The sequence below is a fragment of the Hydra viridissima genome, unplaced genomic scaffold (genome assembly GCF_058129835.1).
Source record: "Hydra viridissima isolate aposymbiotic clone 2 unplaced genomic scaffold, HvirCarnegie_v1 scaffold_5, whole genome shotgun sequence".
Lineage (NCBI taxonomy): Eukaryota > Metazoa > Cnidaria > Hydrozoa > Anthoathecata > Hydridae > Hydra > Hydra viridissima.
The window spans coordinates 13,415,253-13,429,076 of NW_028324304.1; the positions used below are offsets into that span (position 1 = coordinate 13,415,253).

The 13,824-nt window shown below is 29.7% G+C and overlaps 2 protein-coding genes and 1 long non-coding RNA gene across 5 annotated transcripts in view; 2 read left to right on the top strand and 1 right to left on the bottom strand.

Moving 5' to 3' along the window:
* Positions 1-13,824, bottom strand: part of LOC145189162 (uncharacterized) — a 30,579-nt gene that overhangs the window by 6,296 nt on the left and 10,459 nt on the right. For 2 of the 3 annotated variants that reach the window (XM_090086926.1, XM_090086925.1), the window contains exons 7-17: positions 12,431-12,697; positions 10,315-12,102; positions 10,113-10,197; positions 8,530-8,622; positions 8,308-8,424; positions 8,072-8,182; positions 7,876-7,986; positions 6,458-6,568; positions 6,249-6,359; positions 6,030-6,167; positions 1,530-1,625 (exon numbers count right to left, since the gene is read on the bottom strand). In XM_090086926.1, the coding sequence (XP_089943052.1) occupies positions 1,530-1,625; positions 6,030-6,167; positions 6,249-6,359; positions 6,458-6,568; positions 7,876-7,986; positions 8,072-8,182; positions 8,308-8,424; positions 8,530-8,622; positions 10,113-10,197; positions 10,315-12,102; positions 12,431-12,697 (3,028 nt within the window). Of the gene's footprint in view, positions 1-422; positions 838-1,529; positions 1,626-6,029; positions 6,168-6,248; positions 6,360-6,457; positions 6,569-7,875; positions 7,987-8,071; positions 8,183-8,307; positions 8,425-8,529; positions 8,623-10,112; positions 10,198-10,314; positions 12,103-12,430; positions 12,698-13,824 lie in introns of those variants that run through there. The other variant, XM_090086927.1, reaches the window with a different exon arrangement.
* On the top strand, positions 674-3,443 carry LOC149888805 (uncharacterized). Its single transcript, XR_016452381.1, has 2 exons — positions 674-777; positions 3,279-3,443. It is a non-coding gene; the product is annotated as an uncharacterized LOC149888805 (long non-coding RNA).
* LOC145189189 (uncharacterized) lies at positions 3,511-5,575 on the top strand. Its single transcript, XM_080065770.2, has one exon. The coding sequence runs from the start codon at positions 4,024-4,026 to the stop codon at positions 4,846-4,848; it is 825 nt and encodes a 274-aa protein (XP_079921896.2). The 5' UTR covers positions 3,511-4,023; the 3' UTR covers positions 4,849-5,575.

Sequence of the window (13,824 nt, forward strand, 5' to 3'; positions counted from 1 at the left end):
CCCATTTTCAGCGGCCGAGTGTGTTGTTGACCAATATCGAAATGGTCATTTTACGGTTTTAACGGTATCCATTGTTCGAGAGAAAAAAAGTATTGCGTTTGTTTTAAAGATGATAGAAAAATAAAAACAATTAAAAAACACAAAAAGTAAAAAATATTCGGAAAAAAAAAAGGACATGAATTTGTTCTTAGAAAATATATTTTAATATATTTCATTCAATTTATTTTATTCAATAATATCCTCTGCAAAATAACTGCAACGGAGACCTACGAGAAGTTGTCATGTGACATTAGACTATAGAGTAAATAGATATTCACGTGCTTATGTTCTATCACATGCGAAATAAATGACGTAATGCAGGCGTAAATATGTCACAGCAAATATTTCAAGTAATGGGTTCCGTTCAGAATACAAAAATATTAGATTTGAGAAAAACATTTAAAAATTAATTTCATAACGATAAATAATAAATGATTACTGAAAACTATTTTCCAAAACAATTTAAAAAAGGGGAAATAGGACGCCCAATTATCCGTAGTTAATCTTCAAATGACGATTAACAATTGAAAAATATAAGATAAAATATTTTTTTAAATAGATGTGTAGTTCATAATACTTCATTGAAAACATCTTTAATGAAATACGAATTTTTCTTATGCATAATGAAATATGTTTCTTCCACTATATGTAGCATCCACTACACTAATTACTTTTAATAGTCTCTACGTAATTTGTGTAAGAGTTAGATGCCGCTAAATAACACTTATTCCGCACCAGGTAACTTGTTTTTTTACTAACAATTTCCACAACCTTGTCACCAGTATTTTTAGCCGAACCCTAAAAAATGAGAAAGCGCTACTTCAGTAATACTTTGAAACCTAATTTCTATTTTCTACGAAAGTTTAGGCGCTGGTGCAAAATTCTATATTTTTGTAGAAGCGGGGAGGAAAGGGTTAAAGTCTTAGTATTTAGATCAAAATAGAAATAAAATGGATGAAGTTGATTTTTTTAAGTTGATTTTTTTAAGTTGTATGCCAATCCGGTTTTTATTTGTTCGATCGTCTTCTACACTCCGCGTTCGTTCACGTGAAATGAAGGACACTGTTTTTTTTGTTTTTGTTTATCTACTTGCAAATTCATTTTACTGTTTGACATTTTTTTTAACATTACAAGTAAAATTTAAAGAAATTTAACAGAACTTTTTTAGCTTTAGATAAAAGATTAAAATATAGAATTTCAATTTCTAAACTTTTGTTATTTTTTATTCTTCAATTTTACCTTTTTAATTTATTGACAAAAATATATATTTTGGTTATAAAAGCTGGTGTTTCGTGATATTTTTATGGTTGGCATGGTTATCTTTGTTTTTTCTTTTAAAAATACATTAATTTCTAATAAATTAGTAAAAAAATACGAATATCTTAAAGGCTTAAAAAAACAACTGATTTAATCATTAAAAAGGGTTTTGCTATGGAAAAGTTCAACTCATCTAAATCTATTTTTTTAAAATGAAAATGGAAGCTACTTACTATTACATGTTTTACCATCCCCATAAAAGCCAAAGTTACAAACACAACGGTCTGCGTCACAAGACGCATCTACATGGCATTCACTGCAGGCATTCTCTGATAAGGAAAAAAAAAAACGAAAGTTATAGATGATGATTTTAAAGATAACGCTAGTGTAAAATAACTTTTTTTTTTTTTTATCTTTTTCGTACAAAGTTTCATAGCTTGTGAAATACTGAAAATTCTTACAACTGAATAATTAACATTTAAAGAAGTACTGCCTCGTGTTAATTTTGTTGATGAATTTTGATTCCTTTCAGAGTTTAAAAAAAAATTAATCTTGCAATTTGAAAATTTGTAAATTCAATTCAATTACTAAAAATTCATTAAGAATATGACAAGTAGTAAGTCAAACTTTTTCATATCATTTAAGAAACGTTAAGAAATTATTACGCCATTTTGGGTAACTCTGGACAATATTTTTGATATTATCAATGAATTTTTGTATTCTAATATATTCTGTTCTGGATTGTAAAATGTGTTACGTAATTTAGACTTTAGATTCACCACCAAATATATTTTTACTCTAACTGATCTTATATCTGAGAATATAATTGGAGTTAAATTTGAGAAAATTAGTTAAAGTACTATAATGACAACTTTTTGTTGTTGTTTTAACTGTTTAAATTATCTTTAAGAAGTCAATCGCGTGATAATCAAGTTGGGGTTGTCACTTATAATAATTATGACGCGACTGCCATATGAAGAAGAAAAGAAAAAAGAAAAAAGAAAAAATGAAAAGATAAGATTTCTTTTAAAAAGAAATAATAGCGTTAATAAGAGCCGATTTAAACGGTAAAACTTAGAAATAAATTTTTACTGAACTGTTGTGCAAGTTGGTTTTCAAAATCTAGTTTTGAGCATTGTAGCTACAAAGAGAGAGAAATAACTCTGCTACATTCTCATAAGAGACTATCCTCTAATTCTAAATCAGTCCGAAAAATGTTAGAACAGTTTAACAAAGAAGAAAAATACATCCTCGTTCCATACATCCTCAAAAGAATTTTAATTGTTTCTTGTTCCCACGCTCTCCATTATGGTTCCATTATAATTGATTTCCTATTAAACGGTTTCATGGAGTTCTACTATTCCCAAACATTTTAACTGATTTTTTTCATTTTATAGTAGTTTAATCTTTTCATGCCAATTTTTAAATAAATTATTTGTGAATTTAATTGAACTTAAAAAAAAAACAACAATAATTCAACATCAGAACCGCCGGTAAATTATCTCATACTTAATTGTAAAATCATCAAAACCCTTTTTATATTAAAACCATTTTACTATCTTTTTAGTATGAGGGGGGTTTAGAAAAATCCGATTTGAGAGTTTTTTTTTTATTACATTATGTTGTACAGCTGGTGAGACCTTATATTTTTTAGTTTGTATTATACTATGTGCACATAAATTATGCTTAAGATACCGTTTTAACTCAGCCCTCCCAATGGGTTAGCTTATTTAGATAAAATTGCTAATCAACCAACCGAATCTATCTGATAATGTATTCACACGCCGATGATTTAAAAAACAAAAACAAAACAAAAAACCCTCTTGCATGAATATTCTAACATTTAAATAAAATGTTTTTAAAATTTTTTTCCCGTTGTGCAGTTGCATATCAACAGTTAAATAATTTTATAAACTTCATCTTTAACAAATCACTTTTAATGCATTTTATGCTAAAAAATATAAAAAATACTTTTTAATTAGATGAAGTTGAACACAGACGAACTCGTGGACATACCGAACATAATTCATTTTCTACGTTAGTACCAGATAAAAGATGAAAATAAAACTGCGTGATAAACAGTTTGAATATAATTCAACTAAGAGGGTATGAGCTCCTTTCTGTTCTATTGACAAGTTTAATGAAAATTTGATTGTTCACTTTCAAACGAACTTATAAATCCTAAAAAAAACACTTATGAAAATATTTTATTTCTTCACGTGAAATTTAAGCCTAAAAACGTGATGTAACTATCAGGCTGAATATGGAGGCGTGGCTTCGTGGTTAGTATTAAGACTTTGTACCTTACAGTTGTTTTTGCGAAGGATTTGATTTTGATTTGATGAGTGATTTAAATAGTTTGCGGTTGCGCAAAGTAGTTTTATCTTCGCAACGATATAGAGTTGCGAGCTCTCCTTTGCTTCTGCTAAAGCGACTTAACTAGTAATTTGTTACCATTCTTTTTCGTTCGAAACAAAATTCATATAAACGCAATGAAATTATTGTTCTGTATTTAACTAAACGTTTAATATTAGCACTACTTGAGCGAACTAATTGTAAACATAACATTTAGTTGAAAGAGTTTCATTCTTTTTTCTCGCATGATTTTCATTAATAATCGGTTTAAATAGTTATTTGTATTTAAATGAAAGTCTGACTTGTTTCATCTCTGTATTTTTTTAATTTCAGGTTAAGGATAATTTTTACTTAAAAGATCATTTAGAAAAAATGGAACCAAATGGTTTTTTAGAAGTTCTAAACGAGTATGTATCTCAAACAGAAGATTTTGACCTGCTTAGTTCGAAAAGTAGAAAGTTTCATACAGAGTCAATGAATCATGAAAACGTAACTGCCGGTCTTTTTACAAATATGACAGATAAAGAAATGCTGAGTTATTTCATCCCTGTCAGAGGAATTGACTATGATCAAAATTGTTTTGATTTGGATGACTGTTTGAAAAAAGAAATCAATGTAAATGAATTTTCAGAGATTGAGCCAGCAGACAAGCTCATGCTACACAGAACTATGCCAGAATTAAATCCTGTGTACAAATACAGTTCTGCCTTTAAAGCAGCATTTCCTTTTTCTCGGAACTCACACTCAATCTGTAGTGACTCCAGTGATGAAAGTTTGTCTCCACAAGTTATGGAAGGGGGAAAAAATCAAGTAAACTCAGGTGAGTTAGAAAAATCTAACTCAGATCTGAAAACACCACGAGTTATTAAGAAGCGCAAGCCACGTACATACAAGTACAATCCAAAACCTCTTCTTCACAAAGATTCACGTTCATTTGTACCTGATAGTTTAAAAGACATAGATTATTGGGAGCGTCGAAAACGCAATAATGAAGCTGCAAAAAAATCTAGAGAGGAGCGTCGCAAAAAAGAGCTGGAGATACTCTCCAACTACGATAACATGAAAAGAGAGTACACCGAAATCAAAGTGGAAAACAATAGGCTGAAAGCATATACGAAAGTACTTGAACTACAAGTGGAAGATCTAAAAAAAAAAGTGAAGTCTGGGGGAAAAGGTGCAAAGTTGAATGCTTGTTAAAAAGTTACAATTTTTTGATAATTCATTTTTAAAAAATGAGGAGAGAAATCATATTTTAAGTATATATGCATAAATTCCAATGTATTTGCATATATATATGTGCAAAAATGTGTTAATAATAAACTTATGTCAGATCATTTAGAGGAATTAGACAATCCAATAATGAAATGATAGTATTCAAAGGTGTGCATTTGAAAAGTAATTGTCTTTTTGTTGGAAACAATTGGAAACAGTTACAGAAATTATCATTACTAATAAAATGTTGATTTTGTGTTAAGTTTTGATAAGGTGATTCATTCACTTATTTTATGTATAATAATGTAGTTACTCTATCACTCTCTCCTCTGGTATTCTTTGGTATACACTGCAACACTATTCTTAATTTGCTAAATACTCATCAGTTTGTCATTATCAAGATCAGTCACAAGATCCTTTACATGCTTGTACTTTCTTTTTATTTCATTTCTAATTAATCAAAGACCACAAGCATTCAGCATGAGGATTATCTTCAAACAAGTAAAATAAGTCTTGACACGTGATCTGGATTTAAGACAATAATACAATAAACAAACTTTAAAGAATAAAACGTTTTTTTTTAAATTGGACATGTATATATGTATGTGTATGTATATAGATTATTAATACTATAACATGTCTGTTTAAGATGATGATCTTTGTTTTATTTGTATTTGAATATCTTTTGGTTGATAGCATAATATTCTTAGCAGTTTTTTTTTTTGTTAAATTTCTTAACAGTTATTTTATTTGCTACTCTAATAATTAGTTAAATTTTTTGTATAAATAAATTTATTAATGCACACAAATATAATCAACATTTGATATTAGAGTAAGAGGACATATATAAATCATTTACATTTTCCTAATGACAACTTTTACATTTCTATATTTTTTCATTTTAGTTTTAAGCATTGTGTATGAAGTCTAAACATTTGCTATCAGAAAACTCTAAACTTGCTAATTTTATGTAATTTAACAAAATAAAACAATTTTATATTTGAAAGACAAATATTTTGAGGTTTTCTAATAGCTACAGTTTTCATTTTATTTATATTAAAGCTAAAATGAAAAGAATGTTAAAACTAAAGAAAATGAAAATGTGAATAAAATTACCAACTTTGAGTTGGTTCATAAAAATCTAATTGTATGACAGAAAAACTTACTCTCACAGTGAGCTCCTTTGAATGGTGGCTTGCAGTCACAAAAATACTGCATGGGTTTCAACGTCCAACGAAAACCGGACATTGCATCAATGCATCTGGCCCCGTTTTTGCATGGATTCATTCTACATGGGCTCACATCTGAAAAAAACGGTCAAAGGCAGGGTCCATTAAAAAAGAACAATAGCTCCTTGTTTAAAGGTTCTTTTAATCTGATATTACCTTCACATGTTGCGCCCGCGGCCCATGACGGACATAAACAGGCATACATGGAGTTCTCTCTCTGGATGCATATTCCACCGTGATGACATGGGTTAGGCGAGCAAACACGGTCTTAAAAAGAAAAAAAAGATCTTTACCAGTTTGTGGTTTTTTTGTAAGCATTTTTCTTATGCAATTGCCTACTTAGCTATGATATAACAGTATTTCACCTTGACATATTCTTCCAACGAACCCTTGTGTACACTGACAAGAATAGGAAGTACCATTCACAATACACTGTCCACCATTTTGACAGACGTTTGTTGCACACATATCATTTTCTATAACAATATCAACTCCATGAAAGGTATACAATTAATGAGCATTTAAATCAATTTAGTAATATGTACTATAGCCAGAGGAGAGGGACCTATGGGCCAAGGCTCCGAGCAGCATTTTACACGGGGTGGGAAAAATCGGTTTTTATGCGCATTGATTATTTCGTTCTTCTTACGAGGATTTAAAATATTTTCCTTCGAAACATCTGTTGAGCTATATAATCTACATTTATGCATAATCTCTGATTACTAATGGTAATTACTTATGCCAAGGTATGTGCAAAGCTTTATTGGAGTAATTATCAGAAATGATATTACGTAAAAACTAATTTTTTTTAACGTTGCTTTTCAGATACGCGCTCCTATCGTTTATTATCCCACTAGAACGAGCCATTAAAATGGGCTTCTTAATGTATCTGGTGTTGCATTCAGTTTGAAAGATGCACAGTTTTTTTATTTTGTCTGATTCCTCGGGAGATACGAGGGCTTATAATATAGTAATAATAATGAGTTCAATTAATGTGTTGCTATGGAAATTATTGATGAAGTTAAAGTTTTAGCTAAAATCTAATACCATGAATTCTACTTATGCCAAATATAAAAACTTACTATTTTCAAAGAATTGCATTTAGGAAGCTAGTTTAACATTTTTCAACTATAAAGATCTTAAAATAGTACGATTGAACAACATCACCACAATTTACTGTTAAAACAAGATTTAGCTTGGTGGCCGTAGGAAAGAGGTTGCTGACAAACTAACATTTGGTGGCCCCAAACTTGAAAGCTGCAGAATAATAACAATATTCCATATACGATTAAGATATATTGGAGAGATAAATTAGGTATATCATCATTTTCATAAAAAGCCCGAGTAAAACTTGACAGTTTTTAAAAAAGAAGCAGCTCTTGTCTTTTACTCATAACTTGTTTAACATGAGAAATGAGTAAAAGACAGTTACTGGGGACAAACTCTTTTAAAAGGTGATTTATTTTAAATTCCTCTATTTACTTGACTTGTTTGATCAGCTGATCTGTGTTCGATTAACCAATTATTGCTTGTATAACTGATTTCTTTTATTTAGTCATAAAAATTTTCCCATTTATAGCATCTCTAGTTAAAAGATCTTTATTAAAAAGAGAAGAAATTTCTGATTTTTTTCCTAGCACATTTAACTCAAACCCTGGGAATAAAATTCAATAATTTTTTAACAATCTGTTTGTAGAAATTGCAAATTTAATTAAAAAAAAAAGCGGAAAGTATAATGTAGAGGAGAGTGAAATGTATTATGAAAAATTATTTAGTATTTTACCTTCGCATATCTTTCCAATAAAACCGTGTTGACACTCACACTTAAACCTTCCCTCCATATCCACACAGCGTCCATTATTCTTACAGGGATTTGGGTAACAGTTACTCAACTCTAAAAACAACCTCATTGTTTGGTTCTTTTTTCTTTTTTGTTTGAACATTTTGAAATTTCTTTAAGGTTAAAAAACTTAAGTTACCTGCACAATTTTCTCCTTTAAACCTTGATGTACAAGTACAAGTAGCTGTTTTGCCATCGTGTGAACATACACCATTATTATTACATGGATTAGGGTCACAGGGATTAAATTCTGATAAAAAGGGAATAAATTGCTGTTAAGTTATATTCAATTTAATATTAAAAAAATTATGAATAAAAGTTCAATAAATTTAGTAAAACCTCTTTAAAAAAAAAAACTATCAAATTCAATCTTACCAGAACATGTATGACCAATGTATGCTTTCTTACAATGGCATTTGAATTTCGGTATTTCAGATATCATTTGGCATTGACCGCCATTTGAACAGGGGTTTGGGTAACAAAAGTTCCAGTCTAAATAAATAAAAAAAAATATGCGATAAAAGAAAATTATGCGATAAAAGAAAATTGCAAATGAAAAATGGATGATTGAATGGATTAGTGCCTTTTCTAAATTACCTTTACAGGTTTTTCCGTAAAACTGGTGTGGGCACATACACTGAGTGTCAAACTTTGAGACAGGCACACTCACTCCTCCATTAACACATTGAACTTTAAAAAAGAAGCTATTATTCAGATTATGGAAAAATAGGAATTGAAAAAAAAGTTCTTTTAATTTCTTGCATATATATATATATATGTATATACATATGTATGTATGTATGTATGTATGTATGTATGTATGTATGTATGTATGTATGTATGTATGTATGTATGTATGTATGTATGTATGTATGTATGTATGTATGTATGTATGTATGTATGTATGTATGTATGTATGTATGTATGTATGTATGTATGTATGTATGTATGTATGTATGTATGTATGTATGTATGTATGTATGTATGTATGTATGTATGTATGTATGTATGTATGTATGTATGTATGTATGTATGTATGTATGTATGTATGTATGTATGTATGTATGTATGTATGTATGTATGTATGTATGTGTGTGTGTGTGTATGTATGTATGTATGTATGTATATGTCCCTTACATGCAAGGCCAGGTTAATGTAAATATGTTTTAACAATTTTTAGGTTATGAACTGGCTGAATATACTTAATCATAAAAATTGATAATGATTATAAAGTCTGTCAAATTTTATTTTTCAAATTTAACTGAAATTTCTCCACGTTTTCCACAAACCTTTCTAAGTCCAATATGGGGTTAATAACCAGAGTTTGTGTTTGTTGCAAAACACATTGCAAATCTATTCCTGATCTTATCCCTTGAGACATTATTGCAGTTTAGCTTTTTTAGGTGAGGCACTGCCGGTTTGGTTAAAACTCAAGACCCTCTGTGTTAAATAGAACTTACACAATTTTAGTGTTCTCAATCTCAACACATTTTTTGGCAACTGTTTTAGTAGTATGGATCTCTAAGAGAAATCCTCGCCGTCATTAGTTCTTAAGCGATTCTAATATCTCTACAAAATCGATGTTTCTCTTCTTCTATCCCAAGATCGGATAGCGATAGGTGTGTGATAATTTTCCTGTAACTAAATTAACACTGAAAATTTGCATGTATAGATCTAAAACTGTTAATTTGTCTTTAAAACTAAATTGATAACAATCAATTTCCCAATATCCCTATAACAATTTTCTAATACTCATTAAATTTTAATCATTTAATTCTTTATGTGCAGCTAATTTATACCCTAAATTATAAATATATTTACATTTACCTTGTGCAATATTTTATCATGCAATACAAATACTGAATATCTTACATTATCTCACAATATCTCATATTAATTACACTTTATCTCACATTATCTCACATAAATACAGAGGAAAATCATAAAACACAGAAGCGATATTTTTGTCAATCGTCATGTTTCCCATGTTGTTGTTTTTTAAAAACTTTTTTTTCCAATTTAACTTTATGACTTTAACCGCAAAATTTCTGAAGCCAAAAAAATCAGAAAAAAAAAAAGGAAAACACGGCAACTGAAAAACAAAATTTCATTATTATAATCATTAAATGAGATTATAAGGATTCATTATTTTTTAAGGATTAACGATTAATTGAACTAACATTGAGTGCTGGAATTTCTTTCATGGTGAATAACTTCTGGCAACCAAAAGTTCGACCCGTCTTCAAAGCTATGGTGCTTGTATCCCTTTAAATAGAAAATCTACCATGAAATTGAAAATCAAATATCGATGCTAATACAGTATACTGGAAAAGTAAGTTTTGAAAAGAACAGGGGAAAAAAAAAAATTTTAATAATAATTACGATAAGTTTATCATTTTCTTCTTTGTTTTGTTCTTCGTTACTACTTTCGTCGTTGGAGATAATTGTTTTCACAGATCCATGTTCCTCTGCATAATTTGTGTGCATAAGAGAAACATCTATTCCTTTTAAAGGTCTTGCACGAACACTACTCAAATATTCTTTTTCATCATCATCATCTTGATCGTCGTTGTGGTCATCAACATCTTCATCGTCGTCATATACCAAATCTTCTTCTTTTCCTCCTTCATCGTTTATTTCTTTAATGATTTCAGGTGAGCTTTTGTCATCATCTTCCTCCAGTATATTAGAATCCCCATTCTCTATAATAACAGGCCCGCTGCTATGAAGTATTTTATTAAGAGAGTGAATATTAAAGTGCGTCTTTTTAGATGGAGGAAATTTTATTGGGTGGGAGTTTTTTAAAAGCTCCTGGACAATGTCTGTTGACAAATCAGCATCAATGTGGTCGGGTTGTAATCTTTTAGCCTGATCTACAATTTCTAAGGGAGATAATGACGAGGAAATTAATGGAATTTTATTTTCACTTAACAAAATAACTTTTTCACGATGATTCGTTCCATGATGATTTGTTTCAAGTAAAGTTGGTTTCAGTAAAACTTCAGTTAAAGAGTCCAAATCATGCTGATCTTCGTTCGTATTTTTAACTGATTTTAACTTAAACGAACGACTTGATGTTTTAGGATCAACTTTCTTTTTAGAATTTAAGCCGATAGTTGCTTTTTGTTCCTTCAACTTACTTTCTAAAGGCAAAGCATTATTTGTTTCAGTCAAAAGGTTTTCCATGGTAGAATTCGCTCCGCTTTTTTTATTCAAACTTAAATTGCTATTGTTTCTCGCTAAAGATGAGTTGTGAAACGCTGTGAGACTATTTGGCTCACTGTTTTTGGCTGTCATTTTGGTATCCAATGGTTTGATATTGCTTTGATCTGTATTAGTAGTTAAGTTTTGCTCTGGAAGTGATCCGTTGGATAAATCTTTGTGAGCAAGCAACTGATCAGGGGTAATAGTATCGCCACTAGCTTCGTCATAGAGCAAAGTGCTGATTTTATTATCTACTTCTGTTGTCCCACCAATAGAGTGATTTTTTAACTGCCTGAGTTGTTCTTCGTAAAGAACTTTTGCTTTACAGAATTCCATGCAACCTGGAGTCTTTATTATTTTTATAAACAATTGACAATCGCAGTTTTGTTCAGTTTGGTGTACCGCTACTTGAATAGGTTTAGCAAGTTTCAACTTAGACTTTGCAATTTCAACCTGTGAAACTCTCAATAAAGGATCACTTCTTATTATTTTTAGAGCTTCAAATAAAGATTTGCTTGGCTCGTGATGACCTTTAACTCCCCTAAATCCTTCATTTTGATCTAACTCGGACTTATTATTCCCTAGAGAACTTGAAAAATCATCCGTCTTTGAAGTCAATTTCCTCAAAACTCCTTCCTCAAAAATATTTTTGTCTGCTTCATTAGGCACTTTTTGTAATATAGAAACTTTTTCCCCACTTAAAAGTGTCTTATTATTTCCATTTTCAATGATAAGTTCACTTGGCGAAAGAAGTCCTGGAGTGTCCAATTTTGTTGCTTGAGCCACGATATCTGGAGAAAAGGCTGGAGTTGGCATTTTAGGCGAATCAGAATCAACAAGAGGAATAACCTTTGCATACGATGGATTCATCTGAGATTCTATATGTGTGTGCGAAAACAAATCATCTGTCAATTTTTTCCCTGAGATCATGAAACTTTCAGCATCATTTTCGTTACCAACTCCAATCTGTCAGTATTTTAAAAAAGACTGGATAAAATCCAAACAAAAATATTTTTAAATTTTTTATTAAAAATTTTTTCAAACTGAAGCAAAAAGATTCGAAGGTTCTGAAGCTCAAAGGTTCAAAAGTTTCTGAAGCTCAAAGGTTCAAAAGGTTCCGAAGCTCAAAGGTTCTCAAGAATTTTTAAAGACATGAAAACTCTCCGAGATTTTTAAAAATTTTTAAAATTTTTAACGTTTTATTTTTGAAAATGCATCGCATATTAAATTTAAACAGCACCTTTTTTTTTTAAAAAACCACTTAAATGCTTTTAAACATTGTAATTAAGAATACCTGAGCAACTATTTCATCACCTTCTTGCATATATTTTCTAAGCTGTGCGCCATCATCCTCTTCAATATTTTTATTATGTCTTCTAAATTCATCGCATTTTGCTTTTTTGCAAATAATTTTCATTATGCTTTCGTTGTTTTGATCTTCAATTTTACTAAGAGGGACAATTTCTTCTGATGCATCCATGTTTCCTTCGTGTGGTTGATTAAAAAGCGTGGTTTCCATTATTTTTTCACTTTTATCCTTATTTAAGTTCAACTTTTTCTTCTAAAATAAAGTAAAAAAGGACAAATACGGTGTGTAATTTAATTTTACATAAATAAGAGGTTTTTTGTGAGAGATATTCATATAATCAAGCTTTTTCGTAGCTTTATCAAAGTTTATGTCGTTTTAAAATTTTGATGAGCTTATCATAATGATAGTTATGAACTTCATAATTTATCACAGTTTGATGTTCATCATAAAAAACCAGAGAAATAGATGAAGAGGATTTATGATGAACGAACTTTAAGTTCAAAATGAAGATTTTTTCTGAATTAACTAAAGAACTGCCCGTTTTTTTCAGTTGAACATACTCGCAAAAATTCACAAATAGTCTTCTTGAAAAAAAAAAAAAAAACTCTTTTTAATTGAAGAAATATTTATGAAATAAAAGTCCTGTGATGCTTTTAAAAAACCAGAAGATGATTCCGAGAAACAAAAATGGCCTCTGGAGATGATTCTGAATATATCAGAGATTTAAGTAGCCGATAATCTAGTATTAAAAAAAAACATTAACGCTAATATTAACTAAAGAAAAGAGGTTGGGGGAGGGGGGAATCTAGATATTTGTTATTTTGCAACAAATTTGTATTTTTAAAAATAATTTCGAAGCACGTTTACAACAATAAAAACTGTTCATTGCAAATCAATGACAAATTAACTTGAAAAAAACTTTATTTAGTTGCACAAACGATGAGCAAGCATGAATTAAAAATCATTAATCAGAATAAATATATGTAATAAAGCATTAAACATCGGTAAAAACTTTACGGTTTCTGGCTTCGACGCCCATGAAATTTAACGCAAAGTTAGACACTAGGAGAATGATATTTTTATAACCTCGTATTTTATTAAGATATGAACTTTATTATCTCTTTAAAGAAAATATTGTTCTTTTTACTCAAATCCTAAAAAAAATATTTCCCCCGCACCCCAAGTATATGATATATTATTTACCATTTCTGTAAATTACATAATGCAAAATTAATCAATGTTGAAAAAGAATTTTTCAAAAAAAGGCTTTTACTTGCATAATGCTGGAAGATATGATTTGGAAAAGATGTAAAAAAATAGGCGAAAAAGAATTAACAAACTAATGAAGAGATGAGACTGTGTAATGTTATGAATTTTCC

Excerpts from the sequence above, each read along its gene's own strand:
- LOC145189189 (XM_080065770.2), top strand. The coding sequence starts at position 4,024 with ATGGAACCAAATGGTTTTTTAGAAGTTCTAAACGAGTATGTATCTCAA.